Source organism: Protopterus annectens, chromosome 3.part0, assembly GCF_019279795.1.
Source record: "Protopterus annectens isolate FY-2018-M chromosome 3.part0, PAN1.0, whole genome shotgun sequence".
Classification (NCBI taxonomy): Eukaryota; Metazoa; Chordata; order Ceratodontiformes; family Protopteridae; genus Protopterus; species Protopterus annectens.
Genome location: NC_056731.1, coordinates 12,984,271 through 13,006,527, shown reverse-complemented (window position 1 = coordinate 13,006,527; position 22,257 = coordinate 12,984,271). Strand labels below are relative to the sequence as shown.

Genomic DNA, 22,257 nt, shown 5'->3' with positions numbered 1-22,257 from the left:
TGTGCTGCTGTCAGTAATATGATGACGCTGTTCACTTCCGGGTCGGGTTGCCGGTGTAAGGTGAAACATGGCGTTACTGTGGACTTTTTGTGGCAGATGGAGTTGTAACTTGGGGATTTCTTTATTCAGACATTTGTGGCATAGTAGTCATTCTCCGTCTGCTTTGCTTTCTGTGCCAGGTCGAGAAAGTAGTAAGACTTGCAGGTCAAGACATGATCGAATTGTTTTTAAAATGGTGAGTTGTTTAGGAAACTAATCTTCCTACTTGTATAGGAAGGTCAAATAATTTCAAGTACTAGCAGGCGACCTTTACTTGATGTGGGATACCTCTCATCTCTCCCTGATTTTTTAGGGACGTCCCCGTTTTTGACTCAAATTTTAGCTCTGTTCCTCTTAATCCCACTTAAAACTGATGACTTATGGATAAAAAGTTTCGAATTACACTTAATAAAGTGTCCCTGATTATTTTGGGGGTTGTCCCTGATTTTGTTGAGATTTGTCCCTTTTTGTTTGAGCAATGCTTGGGATGAACATGGTTGTGTGGAGTTTGGTACATTGATTTCAAAAACTGCTTAGTTGTTGAATTGTTTTCGAATGGGCAAATGTAAGTGCTTGACAGCACGGAATGCTATATTGCAGAACTATATATTGACTTGTCACAATATTTCTGATTTCGGGAGTTTATTGTGTCTACTGTCTGGCTCACATTGGGGTATCCAGTTGAGGTTTTGTTTAGCTTTTTTAATTATGGGTGGGTCACATACCTGTCAACCCCTTAAAGCAAGAAATCTGGGCAAAGGGAAGAAAGGTCCAAAAATAGGGACAGATTTTAAATATTTCTATTATAAACTTTGAAAGTTTTTAGAATCAACAAGATTTGTGTTACCATGCATTTTTTGAAGGCTATGAAGTCTGAAACTCATATGTATGCCATTATTTAGAGACTTCAGTTTTCGATGATTTGCCAAAAAGAAACACAGGTTTTATAAGGAATAGACCAAAAGCATAGTGTGAAAATCTGGACAGTTGAGAGGTGCGATTGTTTGTTGTAAGGGGCAGAATAGAAGAGTGATGAAGTAGTTATCGTGAAATTTATTTATTTTGTATTTATGTTACTAGTCTCTTTATAATAGAACGTTTAAAAATACCCTTATAAATATACTACAGTGGGGTTTGCAACATGATTATTGACGATTTGCTGTATGTATGGCATTTTTCCTGTCGCCTTGTCTGTGAATGCATCCTGAGGCAAGTTAGTAGTATGCAGGAAGCATCCTTTGTCACTGATGGCAATTTGTATGTTGACTTTTAGGAAATGGGTTGTTCCAGTAGTGTTTATTAATAACATTACAGACCGAATGCAAGAAAAATAGTGGCTGTCAGTGAGTAGACTTTGGTTATAGTAGTAGTAAAAGTTTGTAAATTTTAATAGTATATATTTTTTGAAGTATGGTAATGATTATTATAATGAAGTTAGAATTTCCATTTAAGACTACCAACATTGTTATATCTTCTACTGCTAGCAGCCTTGTCCCAAAAGTATTTTTCTCCCTATAGTTTCACATAAATGTTATTTAGTGTCCATGAAAGTCTTCAGTGCCTTTTGATTTGCATTCTTCCCTTGCTGTATATTATGAAATGCATACTTTGCTTGTTCAAATCTCATTTTGTTTCAAAAAGGAATCTATTTCAGCCTGAGTGACCTAGGGTAGACATGTTGTTCTCGTTAGGGCTTAATATTAGTCACCACCTTTATTTATTTATTGAATTTGTTTACTGGGAAAGTCCACTGGGCCTTGGAGAGCCCCATTTTCAGTGGAGGCCCGGGGAGAAAAGCTCCACATACAAATTATACAGAACATACAGTTTCAGTTACATAAATGTTTAGAAGCCTATACAGTAATAATATTAGGCATGATTTTAAAATAACACAGTATAATGTACATGTCAGAGTTAACACTGTATTAACAATTAGTAGCTAGGAAATGGATTGATGAGGAGAATGGCAGTGCAAAAGACAGGGAGGAATAGGTTCAGGAGTGGTAGTAAGATAAGTATATATAGAGAGAGAGGGTGGGTATCAAGGATTGGGTAGGCAACATGGCATTGGTTTTGCATATTGAGATTATATTGCTGCGGTCAACTACGTTCACACATTGACAGCTGCAGTGAAACTTGTGATAAGAGGTATAAAGCTGGTATGCTCTTGTATATACTGCAACTTTGTATAATTGCATTCCTCTTTTTAAGAAGTACAGTATCCCACAATGCATTCAGCCTAATGCCATTTGGAGAGTGTTAACAATTCAAAGGTTTTACTGCAGATGTTGGTGACACTAGTTTTTTTTAAACACCTTTATTGAATTATCACTTGTTAATGTGGTTTGATTACTTTTTATATAAATGTAACTTTGCATATGTTACAAGTTCACATTTACAAGCATTGTACATCACCTGTAGTGTTGTTAATCATATAATCTAAGCAACATTACACAAATTCCATTCCTGTCTTCTCTTAAACTTCATTATTCCTCAAAAAAAAAACAGTTTTCTGCATGTATTGTTCCCACAGTTTCCATTTTTCTATGTAATTTACTTCTATATTTTTCCCTAAAGATACCACTGCTGTCATTTTATCTCTGTTACAGTATTCATTACTCCAAGTATACTTGGTTTAGATTTTGATTTCCATTTTCTAATAATTACTTTTTTTGGCAGCCACCAAAATTAAACTTAACACAGCCTTACTATATCAAGGCAGTTCAGATCCTGTATCCCAGCTCAAAAACATAATTTCCTTTATTATACTCATTTGATTGTCTAGTATTCCTGAGAGAGTACTTTGTAGAGAATGTTTGAAGTCTGCTAACTCATTGCACTTCCAAAACATGTGTTACCAGTTATGCCTTTCTTTACCATCTACCTGTGGAAAAATTCTTTGGAGTCTGCTTTTCATATAACAGTATATATGCAAACACTTCTAGCTAAAATTCCTAAATCTTCTAGATTCTCTTGCATATTTGGTTCATAGGTTGGTACTAGGCTATCGGCCCTAGGGCCTATACAAGCCTAGCCATAAAAATTCCCTGGCTGTTTCTTCCCACAATATTTACTTGCCATATGTATGTCTTCCATAGTTCAGATTTAATCTATACTGACATTGTTATTCAACATGACTGGGGAACCAGAGGTCCACGTTGTGACCTGGTGTCAAAAGTAGGAGAGATTCTTCAGAAAATAAAATTGAAAATGCCATTACTGTTCGGGAAACCACACCAGAGAGCCAGGTAGTGTCCATCAAACTCAGATTAAGCCATTTTAAATAAAAACAAATAGCTTTACCTTAAAATGGTGGCCGTTTTACTGCTTTTTAAGCTGGTTAGCTCAAGAAAACTGAATTAACTTTGTGTGTTACGATTTTTAAACCACCAAAGCCTTTTGATTCTGCAAAGGCATTTGCCTGGTAAGCATGTAGGCCAAGGTTCCCATGGAGTACCTACTGAGATAGACAAAAGCAACTGAAATAGACAGAGACTGAAGAAATGTAGGTGAACACTTTGCCTCCAGTTCATTTCTCATGGTATATAGTAGTGTACAGTTTCTTTTAATTCTCAGAGTGCCAGAATGTTAGTCATGTAATATACAAGCTCAATGAACATTTTGTGCCAAAAAGAAATGTACATGCAAGTGTATTTGTTCAAGCTAAAAGTCAATGTGTTAAAGCTTTTGTAAGGTGCTTTTAGGAACTGGGTGAAAACTTGTTGCTTAAGAAATGAAAAGTCAACAAATCAGAGACAGGATTGTTGGGCTAGCTGATACTTGAAATGTTTCAAAAATGACACTCAGAAGTACATTTAACTATGGAAAAAGCAAAACAAATAGGCAAAATTACTAAAAAAAATTATAAATATAGTAAGTAGTGTGTGCGTCTGGAAAATGCAGGAAAAATAACAAGTTTGAAAAGAAATACTGCTTCCGATATTCATTAGTATTGTAACGAGGTCAGAGTAAGAGTGTCTAGAAGAAACAGAATGAATGTAAGCTGGGCAATTGCATGGGATATAACCATTATCTTGCTGAGTTGGAGAAGTGTGCAGTATGAAGCAGAATGGCTAAAAGGCTGATGGGGTTTGTTGCTATTTCTAAGAGAAAGCCTATTAAATAAGTTATTTCTGAAAATTTAAACGGGGGGGGGGATGTTTAGGTTCATAGGTTAGTACTAAGCTAACTGCCCTTGTGAGCCATTTTCAGCCTAGCCAATTATCCCTTGTGAGACTCAAACCCTGCACCTTGTGTTTGTAAGGCAAACACCTTAACCATTAGGCCACCCTCCCAACCCTAGGAAGTGTTTTTCCTTGGTCCAGTAATTACTATTCCTAGTACGGAATCCGTTTGGCAAGTAATACTTCCTATTCATGAAACTCAAGTGAGTTTTAAGACCGATACAGAGACAGATGTTATGTGATACCAAGTGCTGCCTTTTAGAAATAATTGTGTGATGCAATGGTTAGCATTGTCGCCTCACAGCAAGAGGTTCTCTGTTTGATTCTCAGCTGGGGTGCCTTGTGAGCGCAGTCTGCATGTCCTCCCTGCATTTGCATGGATATCGCCCATGTGCTCCAGTTTCCTCTCACATTCCAAAGACATGTCTGGAGCATTTCTTCATGGGTCTCACAAATGCTAAAATAAAATAAAATAAAATTTGAAGCCTCTCTAGTTGCAATAATCTAAGACAGAAATATGTAGCTCTTCATGCAAATTAAATTGCAGTGATAGATCTCTTGACATGTCTGAATGAAAGGGGCACAAGTCTGAGTTCTGGATTATTTATGTATGGCCCATCCAACATATTAATCAGCTGAGCAGAGCTGTGGCATGCAAAAAATGACTGACTGCGTTCCTGGTTTATGTGCTGAATGTTTCACACAATCTACCAGCATAGCTATGGATTTTTGAATGGGGCTGATTGCCTGGCTAAATGAAGTATGTTTTGAATGTGTTTGAAATTAGTCTGCTTAACAACGAATCAGTTGTGAAGGCTCCCAGCCTAGCCAGATAGAATTATAAATTCTGTCATCTATAAATATTAATGTAAACCACCGGCTTGTTGTCTTAAATGGTAAAAATAGTGTTACATGTGGAACTGGAAAATAATGTAACAGTGCACTCTGCTGACCAAGTAAAGCATGTTGTGACCCTTTGATATAAACACCGCTCCAACCGGTCTAGATGAAGGAATTCTTGTTTTTGTTTTAAGGCCAAAGTTAATGGTCAGAATTTGCATACATAAATGTCCTTTATTGCTCTGGTTTCTGCCCAGAGATGAAGAATGTAAATGTAGTTTCTGTTAGCCTGGGAACCCAGGGAAGTGTGAAGAATGATGTAATGTGAACCAGGAATGTGATTTTAAAAAAAGAGAGAATCAGAGAGCATTAAGCATTTTTGCTTGACCATCCAACTCGGCACTGTCTTGCTCTATACGTAAGTTTATCTTAGACTTGTGTTTTCTCATAGAAATGGCTAGAAACTAGAAAGATTAGACTGTGTGTTTTTCTGTGATGGCAGAACTGTACTACTTACTGACTTATTTTAAGTATTTATCTGTGATCTCTGAACTTTTGACTAGCACTGTGTAGTAAAAAGTATTGTCTTGTGTTTTGACTATTTGTTATTAAATATTTTTAAACCATTTCAACTGCGGCTGTTTTGTTGAGATAATTTAAGCTCTCTAGAGTACCTGCATGCCTTTGGTAAAAATTGTACAAAGCCACTCCAATAGTTTTAGCCGTGGACTATACTACCTACCAATTGGATAATAATATTGCTGAGTAATAATTGGACACCCTTTTAAGGGCCATTGAGTAGCTGATAAATATTAGTGGGTGGTGGCAAGTGGTACTACCATATAGTCTGGAGAAAAAGGGGCACAGCTGGAGAACCTGTACCAGCCTTCCCCAGCAGTGTCTGTGTGGTTGTGTAAACTCTTATCTCAAAGTGTGTGCGTGTGTGTCAGCCATCTACTTGGGCAGGGACACGAAGCACTGGTTGGACAGAGAGAGTGCGGGAGGTTTTAGCTTGCACACTAGGCTGAGATCTGGACGCTATAGCTGTGCCAGTGGGGAGTCTTATTGGGGACCTGGAGAGCAAGGGAGCGATCAGCCCCGGACTGACTGTGATCCCTGTGTGCTCTTAAGGGAAATTGCACTTTACTGTGTTTGTTATCCTTTCCTCCTGTATGAGACACCCCTCACTGGTGTTAGTGGTGAGGATTGAGGCTCCTTGATTGCTGGGCCAGGGCATGGGCGTCACACCAGTAAAGATATAAAATGTAAGCCAAATGCTATTCCATACACCTTGACTGTAATGTCCTAAAGTAGAGGTAGGACTCAAACAAATGCAAGAACTTAGTATAATAGAAAGTGCAACTGAATCAACTGAGTGGTGTGCACTGTGGTGGTCTTAGTTGTAAAGAAGATTGGTAGTATAAGAGTATGTTGTCATAATCATCAGAACCTTTTTTTACATGGGGTTGAGGGGGTTACTTCAACTTTTAGTCAATGTGACTATATCACCTAAAGCCAATGTTTACACATCTGAGTAGTTATATGAATATGTGCTGATCTAAAAAAGTTGAATGGTGTAGTTTTGCAGGAGATATTTATCCTACGCTAAAAAGCACAGCACCCAAACTAGTCATTGCTTAATTGTTTTCCACATTAGGTGCTTTCAGTGGATTTTAGAAAATAGCCCTTGAGGAAGATAGCCGAAAGCTAGCAGTCTTCATTGCTTGTAATGGGAAGACTTTGCTGATTGATATAACCTCAGCACCCGAATCTTTCAATGTAAAATGACTGACTTAGGTTCATAGGTCGGTACTAGGCTATCTGCCCTAGGGCCTATACAAGCCTAGCCATAACAATTCCCTGGATATTTCTTCCCACAATATTTACTTCCCTGGACCCCTGTCTAGCAGGGTGACTGACATGATCCCCGGGGTGAAGTTCCTATCTCCCATCCAATCCAAAGGTTCCTTTTGAAGGGGGCCAAGGAGGTGCTCTGCTGGACATGTATGGGGAGTCTCTGGGTTAGGAACCTATCCCTTCAGTATGTTTTGTTCATTGTGATGACAAGGTTTAGATCCCTGGAGTGTGTGGCTCTGAGGGATTGGGATTTCTTTAAGTGGAGCATGTCCAACAGCTCAGGGTTAGACATGGCCTTCTATGTTAAGCAGAGATCGCCTCTGAGTAGACGATATGCCACAGAGTCTAGCTGGAGTTTATTTAGACAGTCAGCATATGGCTTCTGCTTTAGGCCTGTGATTCTTTTAGTGAGGTATTTCTGTGGCCTTTCCAGCTGTTGCAGATGTCTTGTGAGGTACATACCAAACGGGGTGTTATAGTCTATAATGGATCTAATGAGGGATGAGTACAGTGGGTCAATGACCTCCTTTTTTCTGGATGAAAAGCCCTTAGTGATGAGGTGTGCCACATAGAAGGATTTCCTGGCTGTTGTGGTGATATGATTATCGAAGGTGAGACCACTGTCCACCTGTGTCCCGAAGTCTCTCATCACACTTTCAATGTTTAGTGTACTGCCACCTATGTGGTAATTCATGGGTACATGTTTTTTTTCCAAAGGGGATAACTATACATTTCTTGGTATTAAGCTTGAGCCCATGGCTCTGGCACCAGGCATCTGTTTCTGTAAGGCCCTTTTGTAGAATATCCACATCATTTGGGGATTCAATAATGGCTCCCAGTTTGCAGTCATCTGCAAACTTTGTTAGCCAGAGTCCCTTAGACTTGCTAAAAGAGCTGGAAGGTGAATTGATTTATTATGGAAGACTTACTAGTGTTAGGTCCTGATTAAAGATATAAATTATTCAAGATTAGAAGCAGTACTCCAGACCGTTAAAACTTCAAGATTAAAGTTAAACCAAGACAAATGCTGGTTTGGAAGACATGAGCTTCATTATTTTGTTCAAAGCATAAATACTAGTGGGATCAGACAATCCCACAATCGGAAAACTATGGAACTCCCTTCCTAGCGACCTAAGACTAACTACCTCCCTTAGCCAGTTCAAAAGTAACCTCAAATCTTTCCTAAAAGCTCATTGGCTATGTTCCTGTACCAAACCAGACTAGTCCTAAAAATCCCAATACCCTTCATGCTATCTCCCGATGCCATCTTTTTTCTCTCTTATTCTACTACTGCCCTGCTAAACTATATTATATGATCTCTAGTTCACTGTAACACCCCTCTATTTATTAATCCCTATAAGCATTGTACTTGATATTTCTTTACCCATCTCTTGGAGCCTATAATATAATCTTTAATAGTGTCCATGCACCCTATGTCTTCACTAATCCACATACTACATGAATTACTCAAATTATAGCTAATTTTTAACTTGATGTCTCTTCTTACTATGTTATCCAAAATTTTTACTATGTAATGCAAACCTAAATCTTGTTTTAGTTATGTAGACGTTTTTCTTTTTTCTCCTTGAACTTTTTTGTAACTGATATGTTTAAACTTTTGATTACCTTACCATGTTATTTTGAAATCATTGAAATGTAACTCAAATCCTTTCGTACTGTGGAGCTTTTCTCCCCGGGTCTCTGCTGAAAAGGGATATGTATCCAGTTGGACTAACCCGGTAAACAAATGTAAAATAAAATAAAATAAATAAAAATAAAATATGCAAGTAAAGTTAGAGCAGCAGCCAAGCTACAGAGTCCATCTTGTGTGATCAAGTTAAGACACACCCTAGGCATGATTAACTTTTTGGGAAAGTTTGTGCCAGATGTGCTGACTGTGCTATGTTCTTTGACAGATCTGTTAAAAAAAAAAGATGTATACTGGTCATGAGTATGTGCTCATGCCCAGAGAAGGATCATGGACAAATGGACCCTAGGCAGGATAATGGATACCCCCCCCCCGCATCCATTCCATTGTCCCATTTACTTAGGTATTTCTCCCCGGTTACCATAAACAGTGTTCAAACCGGTCAGTGTGCACCCTATTTTCTTCTTTACTTATGCAGTGATTACAGATATTTGTATTCAATTTAAAATGTTTATTTCAAATTTTATAGTACAGACACTAATAAGACATTTGCTAAAGAAAACACTACAGTCTCACAATGAAAACAGACTTGGCATTAACAGTAAATTTCTCTGAGATTGAAACTTACATTTATTGAAATCCTCATTCAAAGAAAATGCATCTGACCAATGGTGGATTGTTTTATCTTTTGGGCTGTTTTCAAACTGTAGGCCCCTTTTACACATTTTAAGACTGTGCATGTCCTTTTTGATTCACCCTCCTGATTGTATGTCTTGTATAATGCAGCACCACTTGTTAAGAGTGTGTTTTAAATTTGTAGTTTTGAACATTTTTCCACTAAGTAATCAAATGAAACGTATGAACCAATAATGATAAAACTGCCCATTTCAGAACATTTCAACCATAAAGGTCCCTTCAAACTTATCTCCTTAAAATACACCAACATCAGTCAATGTGTACAATCTCTGCAAAAGTAAGTCATCTGAATAATTCCACATTAAAGAGATTTGTTATTAATGACGAGGTTGCTACTAGCATATTTTCTTCATGACACTATTGAGAAGAAAGATAAACCTACAAGGAGCAGTAGAGAACCAACAGGAAGAATGAGATGTCTGCTTACATACAACAATGATGTGCAGCAAATATGTCGTATAGTAAGAAACAACTGGAAGATCTCGACAGCAGATCAAAACACCCGACGTGTAGTGGGTGATGCACCAAAATTCTGTTTTAAGAACAGAAAGAATTTAAAACAACTGCTGTGTCAAGATAGACCTACTAACAAGATGAACTCAATCACTAAAAGAATGGGTACATTCCCATGTAGAAAATGTAAAGTATGTGGGCTTCTAAATTTCAAGAACTGTTTTGAACATCCTATTACTGGGAAGGAAGACCAACTTAAGACTTATGCCAACTGCAATGCCAAGAATGTTATTTATGTCACTAGCTGTAATGTGTGCACTGGTTTGTTTTTATGCATGGTAAAACCAACAGACCATTTAAAGAGAGGGTATTTTGCCATTTAAGTGACATCAGGCTAAAAAGCAAAACCAATGCCTTGTCACAACATATAAATTATCCTGACCATAGTTTTAATTTTATCGTGCTTGAAGTATTCTCTGAAAATGTGAGAATGGCAGATCTCTGCAGTTTGGCTGAGATTGTGAAAACTCGCTGGATTGCTGATTTGCAGGCTGATAAGTTGCCTGGACTAAATGGAATGTTCCTTTAAAACCTTTATTGAAAGGGCAGAGGCTGGGGAAGTAAACTTTGATTGGCTAACCCTCTGTTTAAATTTGACAAGCAAAATTCATTCCTGACGAAAGTGTTTATCTAATTACTTTAAGCTGACTTCACATTTCACTGTATTTTTATTTTTCTTATACGTGCTGATTTTTAGTATTAAATAGTTTTAAACCTGTCCGTGCTGGGCAAGATTTGCTTTGTTTCTGCTGTTGTGTTAGATTGACAAGCTGCCTTTAACTGTCTGTGGTGCGTTTTTACCTGCATTTGTAAAATGAGCTCTGGACAGAGTTGAACAAAACAAAATCCCCTACCTGTTTGTCTGGATTTCGTTTATTAAAAAAATCTCATACTCTGTTGCAGTTTAAATCTGTGTCCATCATCCTATAGACAAATGTACAGACACTACTAAGGATGCACTGTGCATGTTTTCTTAAAAAGAAGAAATGTAACACATGCAGAGTGCATTCTTAAAGAAGAAATGTAAGTTTGTGGTGGGCCTCCTTCCCCAGCAACAGAGTCCCCCCAAGCCTGTGGGTCCTGGGCGATTGCCTATGCTGTATCCAGTTCTCCTAATGCCTAAGCTTTCAGTAGAATAGAATCAGTGCTAACAACTACTTCCATACTTGCATACTACGATGTTGCTGAACCAATAATTTATTTTTATTGTTATTTATTTGTATTTTACATTTGTTAACTTGGGGTGTCTGACTGGGCGAAACGCCCTTTTTCAGCAGAGGCCCGGGGAGAAAAGCTCCACACAAAAAGACAATTACAGATAGATTTAGATGTTTAAAAAAAAATCACAATACATACAAATATACATTTTTTTTGCAGAGGAATGAAGACCGCACAAGTACATGGGAAAACTGAAAAAAAAAACATTAGTAATGAGAATAATTAATATATTTCATGGTAACCGGTTGTGGTCTGAAACACAATATGTACATAGTACATTGAAATATTTTTGCAGTAGTTTGAAGACTTTGTTAGTAGTTTAAATAATTTCACAGTTTCATGGTAACTATTTGTAATTAGAAGAGTGATAAGGCTAGTTAATGTCTTTAATTTTAAAAGCAGTATTGTTTTTAACTTGATGGGGTTAGTGTATGTGAGCGAGAGTGGGAATTTAGTAAGTAAGATGGGCATAGTATATGTTCTTTGTCTGAGTGCTCTAGCCTGGGGAGCAGTCATGGGACAGCCAGCTTTGCTTCGGATGATGCCTGATGAGGTTTTTAAAGGAGGCTTTAGAGGATGTGATTTGTATGCTAACTCGGGGGGGGGGGGGTGTTCCATTTTCTTGCCACTGTAGTGCTATATAGTGAGTCTCCAAAGCTGTTATTGCTGTTGGTGACTTCTAGTAATAGTTTGATGATCGAAGAAGCCTTCTGGCTGAGTGCTACTGTACTAGGTTTTTGAGGGCAGGAAACTTATTGGGGAAGTAATAGAGTGACAGAGTTGATTATAAGTTAGTAGGTTGGGCAGTTCAAGCTAGTGGAGCTGGTGCAGAGCAGTACAGTGATGGGTCCTATATGGCAATTCGCAACAAAGCGCGCAGTTCTGTTGTAGCATGCTTCCATTTTGCTTAGGTCAGTTTTATTGAGATTTGTTAGAATGGGGCTGCATAAAGTAGGGTGGATAGAAGTTGGGTGCCCACAATGGCGGATCTTTTATTGTTAGTAAGAAATGGTTTAATGCGGTAGTGTGATCCCAGTTTGGCATGTATTTTTTATAGTTAAGTTGAGATGAGTATCAAATTTTAGGTTGCAATCTATGGCTATTCCTAGTAGCATAGCCTGTGACACTGGAGCAGAGTTTGCAGAGTAGATGGTGTACTGACTGCTGTTGGAGTTTTTGTTAGCGCTGGTTATAATCATTAGCTGTGTTTTCTTAGGATTGAGGACGAGTTTAGCTTTGGTAAGGTAATTTTCAACATCAGAGAATGCAAGTTGAGTTGATTGCAGGAGAGTGGGAATATTTTGTGCAGCACAGATTAAGGTAGTATCATCTGCATACTGAATAATGGATGCATGGTGTGTGGAGGTATGGAGGTTGTTTGTGAATATTGTGAAAAGCACGGGTCCTAAGATAGACCCCTGTGGCACTCCTGTAGTTATGGGTAACAAGAGGTCAGAGATAATTTTCCCATTTCACAGTCTGGTGCCCGTCAGTTAAGTAACTATGGAACCAGGTTACTGTGGACTTTGTTATATTGGTTTAGTTTAGTTTATTTAGCAGGATTTGGTGGGTACTGTGTCAAATGCTTTGGACATATCCAAAAAGAGAGTTGACACCTTCGGACCTTTATTTTTGAGTTGATTTATTGTGTCTGAGAAGCAGAGGAGAGCTGTGGTGGTGCTTATTGTGTCTGAGAAGCAGAGGAGAGCTGTAGTGGTGATATTGGTAGGTCTGAAACCATGTTGAGTCAGGGACAGGATACTGTTATCTAGGAGGTGTTGTAGTACCCGAGTATGAATGCATTTTTCTAAGATTTTGGCCAGGGGGGGATAGTATTGAAATGGGTCTATAGTTAAGTTCAGTGGAGGTCCCCCCTTTATTTATGGGAGTAACATGGGATATTTTCTAGAGTTTGGGAATGTAGTTTTCAGCAATAGATCTATTTATGAGAGTGGAGATTGGTATTGCAATAGCATCTGCTGTGATTTTTTTTTTTTTTAAGAAGTAGCTAGTTAGTAGGTCTACCTCGGTTGATGAGGATTTTAGTTTGGAGAGCATACTTTTGATAGAGCTGGTGGGAACTGTTTTGAGGGTAAAGCCTGTATTAGTATTGTTCGTGGTGGGAGGGATAGTGAGACTGGAATTTGTCCTGGGATACTAGGGCTAGAATTGAGTTCACAAAGTGGGAGTTGAACTGCGTTTCAATTGGAGCTTTATTATCAGGGGTGATTGGTTTGGGGGTAGCTGTTTTAGTAGCTGGTTTACACTTTTTTTTCCTAAAATTTTTGGGGTTGTGTTGGTATTTGGTTTGCAAGGTAGTACAATAAGATTTTTTGTCTTGCCTAATGCATTTTTTTTGCACGGTTGCACAGTTCTCGATTTTAATTTATTTAGGCTTTGTATGTCCTTGATTCTTTGGTAGTAGAACCAGGCAGTGTCTGTGGACTTGAGGGTTTGTTTGGTTTCTTTGCTGAGCCAGGGGTTCTGAGAGGTTCTAACCTTGACTTTGCTCAGTGGAACAACAGTGTCTAGCTGTTTTAGAAATGTTTTGTTAAAGTAGGTTACAGCCTGGTCTAGTGGGAGAGTTTTTAGAGGGTTCCAGTCACGGCTATACAGTAAAGTTTTGAGGACCTCGGGAGATAAATTCCGTGTGTTTCTTGTGGATTCATAGGTAGTGGTTTTACATTGGCTTGCTCTGCTAGCTGTTGGGTGTATTAGGTTGTGGTCGCTTAAGCTATCTGGGAGACTGCCTATGTGGGGATACAGTGTTGTGTTGTTGGTGCCCAGTCAAAGATGGATTCCCTTTTAGAGTTTTTATCACATCTAGTGGGAACTTGGACTAGCTGCTGATAGCCATGGTAGTTTATTGGATTACTTGGTGCTTCTGATATACAGGTGAACCAGTCTAGCTTGAAGTCCCGAAGAATAAGGTGTTTCTTGTGACTATGTGGTAGACTACCATGACAAGAAGTCGTCAAGGCTAGCAGGTGTATTACCAGGTGAGATATACATTATAATGATAATGATAGTTTTTTTGGGTGTTTAGTTGGAGTTGAGATAACTGTGTCCCAATTGGGAGAGGGGTAGGAGCTGGGAATGTTGAGTAGCATCCTGTTGGATTTGTACAGTATGGTTGTTCCACCCCCTTTACAATGGGGTCGATCTTGCCTAATGATGTTATAGCTGGCTGAGAGAACTTCTGAGTCAAGTATGCTTTTATTTAGCCAGGTTTCTGTTGTAGCAACAATATTGGAGAGTATTGTGGCTTGGAGTTCAGGTATTTTATTTTTGACACTTCTAATATTGGTATTTAGTATTGAGATGGTTATTTTTGCCATTGTTGGTCATTTGCCCAGGGATGAAAGTAATTGGGACAGTAGGTTCTGATGACTGCAATGAAGTGGTTTGTGTTGGTGGATGCTCCCACTTATGGTAAGCCTGGTATTGAAAGAGTGGAACAGGTGTCTGAGTCTGGATATGAGTATGAGAAGGTGTTGTGAGGGTTTTTGGAACTGAAATGAATGCATATGTGTTCTATTTTGAATTGGTCAGTTGGGTTCCTGAAAAGTTGTGGACAGATTATTATTGTGTGAGGTGTTTGCATGTGTGAGCATGTAGTATTGTGTGGGGCTACTAAGTTTAGTCCTATAAATAGACTAGTTACTTGTGGATTTATATAGGATTATGAGAAGGCAGATTAGACTGACTTGCACGATAGTCATGAGTGTGTGAGGGCGAAGTACTAGGTGGAGGTGTGGCTAGGGAGTGCAGGGATGTACTCTGTGAAGTGGTGAATAGTGAGGGGTGATGTAGTAATTTCTTGAGGGAGTGTGAGTGGTGGAAATGGTGTGGGGTGGAGTAGTGGGTATGGCTGGGATAATATAAATCTGCAGGTAGTGGGGGCAGGATGGGGGAGCAGAGTGAGCCTGGAACGGGATGAGCCGGTGTTTCAGAAAGTCTTAGTCTTAGCGCCATTTGTTGTTACAGGCTATCGCCAATGTAAAAAAAAATGCCTGAAGGTAAGATCATCAGCCTGTAGCAGCTGACAGAGTCTGTGTCTTAAGTGGTGAGAGCGGGGGGATGGCATAATGGTTAAGGTGTTTACCTTTACAAACAAAAGGTGCAGGGTTTGATTCTCACATGGGGTAACTGGCTAGGCTTAAAGTGGTCCACAAGGACAGTTAGCCTAGTACTAATCTATGAACCTATGAAAGGTGCAGTAGTTTGGTCCAGAGAGTACAGGGGCAAAGGCTACATACAACTAGAAAGCAGTGGTAATTGGCTATGTAATAGGGGAAACAAAAAAACAGTACTACAGTAGCAGAAGAAAGAATGCAATATTGGCACAGTAATACAGAGCAGCAGCTAAAAGGGAAAGAGAGCTAACTACCAGGTACGATATTGTAAAGGTACAAGAAGTGCGGCAGACTGTGAAATAGGGAGGGGCATAGAACAGATAAGAAAGAGACTGTGGAGGTACCTTTTGTGGCGTGCTTCCTGGTGACAAATAAATTATTCAGAGAGTAACCACTTAAATTACCTGTGCTGGACATACATGGATGGTTTTCCTTTGAACGGGGAAGGGTCACCCGTCACAGTTGGTAGCAAGCCTGGTCACCAGGAGAAGATGGACGTACTGTATGCAATAACAAATTTTAGGCAGGATAAAGATTGCGTGGTTTCCAGATGGAAGGGCGTTTGTGGGAGCATGCTACTAAGTGGAAATGCTCTGTTCGGGACTGCTAGTAGCTATGGTCTGGGTGCAGCATTACCTCCTATGGATGAGCAAGTCCATGTCCTCTTGCTTATTGCTGCAGAATACTAACATTTGCTGAACAGTGATGCTCACAGATCGAGAAGGAATGCCTTGTGTATGGGCATACAAGTGATTCTCCAGATACTAGTTAGGGTTAGAGAGTTTTCAGATCTACACTGATCACAAGCCATTGGCTCCACTGATCAATTCCTGTGATCCAGGCAAAGTACCATCTAGGTGCCAAAGACTACTCATGAGACTGAGATAGTTCAGTGCCAGAGCAATCCATGTTCCTTAGAAGCAGTTAATCGTTGATGATATGTCATCCTTTGTTTGATCAACTGTTGTCAAAAAACAAAGATGATGTTTCCACCTGTGTACACTGCATAATGACATGACCAGTGGCTGCGAGGAGAGAATAGAAGTTGAAACAAGCTAGAAAAAAGTAGCATGAGTTACTGACATGCAGTGAATCATCCAGTTTCCAGACACAGACAGAACCTCTGATCTGTAAGTACTACACAGTCCAGAACATGATGACTTGCTACTGTACCAGTGCAGGATAATAATACCCTCATCACATTGTATGAAAGTGTTAAAGTAAATACAGAAAGAACACCAAGGTCTCGCAGTGTGTTGTAAAACAGTTAAAAGGTTAGCGTGATGGCCAAATGTAGATCTAGACATGGCAAAGCTTGTGTCAGTGACATTACTACATCGTCTGTAAACCAGCTCTTTTAAGAATAGTCACTAATACTGAAACCCTTGTTTACAAGGTCCATTGCAAAAAATAGCCGCTGACTTAGGAGTTTGAGGACAAAAGATTCTTATTGGTAGGAGACACTTACTTTAGTTATATTGAGATTATATGCACTTTTGTTATATTGACATTGTATGTTCAAACTTCAACTAGCCGACAAACAATAGCAGCAGTTGTTCATATGTACAGGATGAATATTGCACATTTTATGAGCGAAACTAGAAGCATTTTTTATAAATGACACCTGTATTTGCTTGAATGAAAAGAATTTTCTTTGGCAAGATCTGGCAACTGTGGGTGTAGCACCTTTATTCTTAAGTTGCTCAGCGTAGGGTTTATTATATGTAGAGATATAGGGGATGCATAGGGATTATTCTCCTACAGTAACACCTTTTTTGTAAATAAAGTTGATAATGTGTATTGTTGACTTTTGATAGCTTACCCTTTTCAATGGTTTGTGGTATGATGATTTGACAGACAAATTTTCAACTTTGCATCCATTTGTGTGTGTGTATATATATATATATGTATATATATATATATATATATATATATATATATATATATATATATATATATATATGTGTGTGTGTGTGTGTGGCGTGTATATATGTAATCTAGTGCTTTCTTAAATCTATTCCAGGCATCGGGTACTCTCTCTCGAGTACATTTCATTCTGTAAGTGCTCTGTATACCTGAATAAAGTCTTCTCTTGCACACACCCACACACGAAACACCACAAGTTCAGCTATTTTAATCTTTCATAGTAATGTAAACTTTCACATCCATTGATCCCCTTGGTATATTTTGCTGTAATTTTTCCAGTGTAGTCATGCTGATTTTCATAATGTTTCTATGCCATTGTTCTTCATTCTTGTTTAGATTGGGTCAAATTTAACTTTCATACAATGAATAATTCATGTTTTATTTCCTAGGCTTGCATGTTCTTATACAGCTTACAGTTTTATAACTTTCATATAACCAAATGGTTGATCAGAAAAACTCAAGGCTGAGTCTATCCATATATCCAGGTCCTTAAATGAAGCCACAATTTCAATCCTTGTGTGTTGTAGTAAATATTTACTCCTCAGTCTGTCTTTCAAACCACACCTGCTTCATTTGTGATGCATTTATCAGCAAATTATTATTATCCTGTGCCCAAATTGTTAATTTAGTCAAGTTATTGTGCAGAGATGCTCTATATGTAATGGATGTGCTCAGTTTTCCTATTTTGAAGTCCTCTGCATACAGACTAAGTAGCTTAGCTCAGATGAAAAAGCGTATTCCAAAATATGTCATCTAACAATTACAGGCCTATGACAGAGACTTGTGAGACACCCTGACAGTAACCTAGAATTTCACCTGTCCAGCTGCTGTATGATACTTCATGTCCTAATTTATAAGCCATTCAGCTGCCCATCTTATCAAGATTACATTTAATGCTTAGTTGTTTTAATTTGATCAGTATTTTGTGTATGAAACTATCAAAGACTGAAGAGGAATCTATATAAATTACATCATAGCACACTTTTTCATTTATTTTTGTTAATAGAACATCATTTTACAGGTGGCTATAGCTGTTTCAAAATATGCACAGTTCTGACAATTTTTCCAAAATAACCGTCTTCATTATTTTCCTCATCAAGAATGGGTATATTTAACCTTTGGTGTGTCCTGTTCCAAAAAAAAAAAAAGAATCTTTAAGTGCATGTCTCCAGTACTAAGGAGTCTTCGTGTACTATCATGTCTGTTACTGACTAGGTCATACAAGTTCACAATGACATATTCTGCCTCACCCTACGCTTTGCTTATGTCCAGTGTACATTGTAATTTTCAGCATATTCTAATTTTAATTTAAATATCTGAAGTTACCTGGATGTTACTAATACAGATTATCTCTTCATTTTTGGAGACAAACTGTTTTACGTAAGATTTTGGAAATATGTCTGCAAACTGTTGTGTTTAAGAATACATTTTAAAATCTATGCGCAGTTTATTGACTTGTACACTTTTTACCCCTGCTACATCTTGTATATCTATAAAATGGTTTCATGTTATGCTCAATAGCTTGAGATTTTTTTCCTGGTGTTTTCTCATAATGTTTTAATTTGTCTGTCCATCTGTGTTTATTTCAGTTTTCAAATTTATATTTCAATCTCGTTTCCACTTCTTCTGTTTATTTTTTTTCTCTCTTCTCTCTCTTGTTTTTATTGAAATATATCCTTTTTGTGTCTGGATCCTGGTACTAATTTATTCTTTGGTTCGTATTTAATGTGTCACTCCAGTTGGTCTTACATAGTGACTGTTTTGCTTCCATATAGTCTGTTATTATTGTTTTGTGCATTGGCTTAGATTTAATTTTGTCAGAATTGTCTAGCAGTTGTTATAAATCTTTGATAACTGCACACCAAGTGTGGTAAAACATGACATGAAGTAGCAGTCCTGCCCTTAAGGGGAAAAATGGTATTCAGTATATTTAAGACCATAAAATGTATCCGAGTTCCTTATCAGTTTGTGTTTTTTTTAAAAAAAAAAAAAAACTGCAATAATTGCCGTTCCTCGTTGTACATTGTAAGTAATTTCCTTACTAATGATGTAGAATCAGTATTATTCCAGTCTGTTCGTGGTATGGTTAAAATCCCAAGCTATTATGATTCCACACCAACCCCCCTCGGTATTTCATACACAAAGTGTTTGAATTTCTCCAGGTCATCGAAATTTGACTTTTTGGCCTGTACATTCCAACATTTGTAATATGTTCCAGGGTTGTCATTACTGTTACACAATCTACAGCATTGGTATTATCACTAAAGATGTAATAATCCCATCTTATTTCTATCTTCCAACTATGTTTCTGTTTCCTTTGCTATATCCTTCTCTTATTTAAACTCTCCTTTTTCTCCCACTTTATTTCTGTTTTGCTTCACCCTACTGTTATATACACATTCAGCAGTGCTGTCAGTCATATAACCACGTAAATCTTCTATTTATTTTCTTTCAATTGTACTAGAGCATTGGTTTTATATAGCTTTTTTTTTTGTAAGTTCAGCTACAACTTCACAATATATGAAAATGCTCTTTTCAATTTAGCAAACTATGTAACCAGAATCAATTTTTACTTCTTGAACTGTATTGTACATCTTTGTTGCAGTCTTTTATCCCATTTATAACACCTCCACCTGATTTTGTCTTCTTAAGATGCTTGTTAACGAAAAAACATTTGCACCCTGATAGAACTGGCTTCCAATCATTGTTTTTTTTAACTATGTTTCATAATGAATAACAATATGAAGTAAACACAGCAAATTTGACTTGTTGGCTATAATCACCTGCATTAAAAGCTGAAGTTGGTGCAAAACTGTAGTATTGTATTTTAGTCTTCTGTTAAGTACAAACTTGCAGTTTTAAAAGTACTGTATTTAATTTTTTTCTGTTACCTAATTGTTTTCACTGAATAGTGTGCTCTGTGTCTGTCTGCAGTTAGTTCCCCATCCACCCTCCCTGTTCTTGTCTTGGTGGCTCTGGAATTGCCCGCCACCCTGTCCATCTCATTTGCTCACTTAACCGAGTACAGTGAGATCATATCTTGAGTTCAGTGTCCACTCTACTTAATACAGAGGGAAGATTTGTGAAGGCCAATCCACGTAGGTTCTTCCTTCCTCTCTCCTTGCACTTTACTAACAAAAAAATGCACTTTATTCATCTGTTTTTACTGTATTTGTGTTTCCTCCTACTTTATTTTGCTTTTGCCTCTTCTTAAAAGTACTCCATTTTATTTTTTCTGCTGCATTTATTACTGCTTGGTAGTAGCCTGATTACATTTTAACTGTTATTCGAAGTCTTTTGGTTTAAGCACTTGGGCTTCATACTGGTAGTGTTACATTAAGAAGGTTTGTGGTCTGCACTGTTGTGGCAGGACAGGTAGCTTACATCCTTCTAAGCTGGGAATTGCTGATTGAAGGATCAGTGTCTGCTATTCTAAAAGTGTATTAGTTCTGGTTTAAGCACTTGGGCTTCAGGCCAGTTATTCTACATTAAGAAGGTTTGTGATCTGCACTCTTGTGGGAGGAGAGGCTGGATTCTGCCCTTCTGAGCTGGAAATTTCTCGTCACAGGCTTATTATGCCTGCTTATTCGAACTGTTTCTTTCTGAAATTGGTGTGCCTTGTTGCTGTAGACCAGATTCAGGGCTGCTCCAGCTTTGTTTTTATAACTTGAGCACTGATCCAGGCCATCTTTTTTTGGCAGGAGTGTGCAGAACTTGTCTCAGTTTGTTTGTTTTCTGTTGTTTTATGTATATAAAAAATTGCACTTTATTCATCTGCTTTTACTGTATTTGTGTTTCTTCCTACTTTATTACTAGGGGCATTGGCTACAACTCTGATCTGAGATATATATAACAGTAAGTATCCTTTTCTGTGCGTTTAAAGTTTTTTTTTTTTTATTGTATCTGCTTTATTTTCTGGGGGGGGGGATATATATATATAATATCTATCTACACTTGTTTCCTGCCTTTATAAGCTAGTATAGCCCAGTTTTCAGGTTAGTGCTGAATTCAGGGCTGTGTTACAAATCTCTGTGTGTGACCATACCTTACTTGGATAGAAAGAAGTTTCTCTGTTCACCTGTGAGAGAGGGGAGCTTTGAGCAGCCTATCTGTCCCTGGAGGAGTGGTTTCAGCCCAGAAAGTAGTAGTTTATTGGCCATTTCGGGATAATTTCTCTCTCTTTCCTTTCCCTGCTATAAAAACTGCATTTGCCCGGTTTTGTGTGCCGATTAGCTAGGGTATAACTATTCCCGGCTCCACAAAGTCTCCTCTTCAATTTTTCCCTTGGAACTAGACAAATTTTCAACTTAAGCACTAAAGCCATTCATTTCTCAGCCCTGCACTTGCTCAAAACTCTTAGCAAACACTTATAAACCCTAGCACTAGACGCCCCTACACTGTACAGAAGGACAAGGCTCTCTATTCGACCTTACCAGCCATTCAATAAAATAGTTCACTGTACCTATCCAGGCATATCCAAAGGGCAGTTTCAGGTGTACTCTCCAGTCCAACTGGTGAATCGGGGCATTTTGAGGCAATGTTACAACTGCCTCATGTACACAGACAACCTTCTCCTCCTATCACCAATCACTAATACATGCAAGAGATGCAATTATACAGCCAAACTGGAGGCTAAGCTCTCTCAACCCAAGACTGGATAATACCGTCAAGAGGAGAAGGGAAATACTTGCATCACACCACTAGTTTCACATAGACCCATTAAACCAGCACCAGCAAAAAACATGCATAAATACACGAAAACATACTCTGAGGCTCTAAATAAAAATCTGCAAAAGCAACTGTGACCTCCAGAGCAGACATCCAAGCAACCTCCACCCCCAAACACAAACCGTGAAACACATACTTCACAAAACCAGTGTGCCACGCAATCACAGCCCTTAAGGCAAAATAAAATACCCAACATACTAGTAATGGGCGACTCTATAGTCGGGCACACTGACGTCCCACTCACTAGGCTGAAAAGGAGAAGGTTACTGTTAGCTGCCTGTCGGGTGCCCGGATCCGCCACATAGCACAAGCACTCGGGTCACTGAAGAACAAGTACAAATACGACTCTTGTCATTGTCCATGTTGGTGTGAATGACCTGAGCTGTACCTCCCTGGACGACATGAAAAGTGACATGGAAGAGCTCTCTGATCACATAGCCCAGGCCGGTATGACCCTGACCCTGAGTAGCAT

General features: G+C 38.4%; 1 protein-coding gene across 1 annotated transcript in view; it reads left to right on the top strand.

Annotated features, from left to right (window-relative positions):
• The first annotated feature begins 23 nt into the window (after window positions 1–23).
• Window positions 24–22,257, top strand: part of PDSS1 (decaprenyl diphosphate synthase subunit 1) — a 1,043,091-nt gene continuing 1,020,857 nt past the window's right edge. Inside the window, exon 1 of the mRNA XM_044064551.1 lies at window positions 24–235. Coding sequence (XP_043920486.1) covers window positions 68–235 — 168 coding nt within the window. The 5' untranslated portion in view covers window positions 24–67. The remainder of the gene's footprint in view (window positions 236–22,257) is intronic.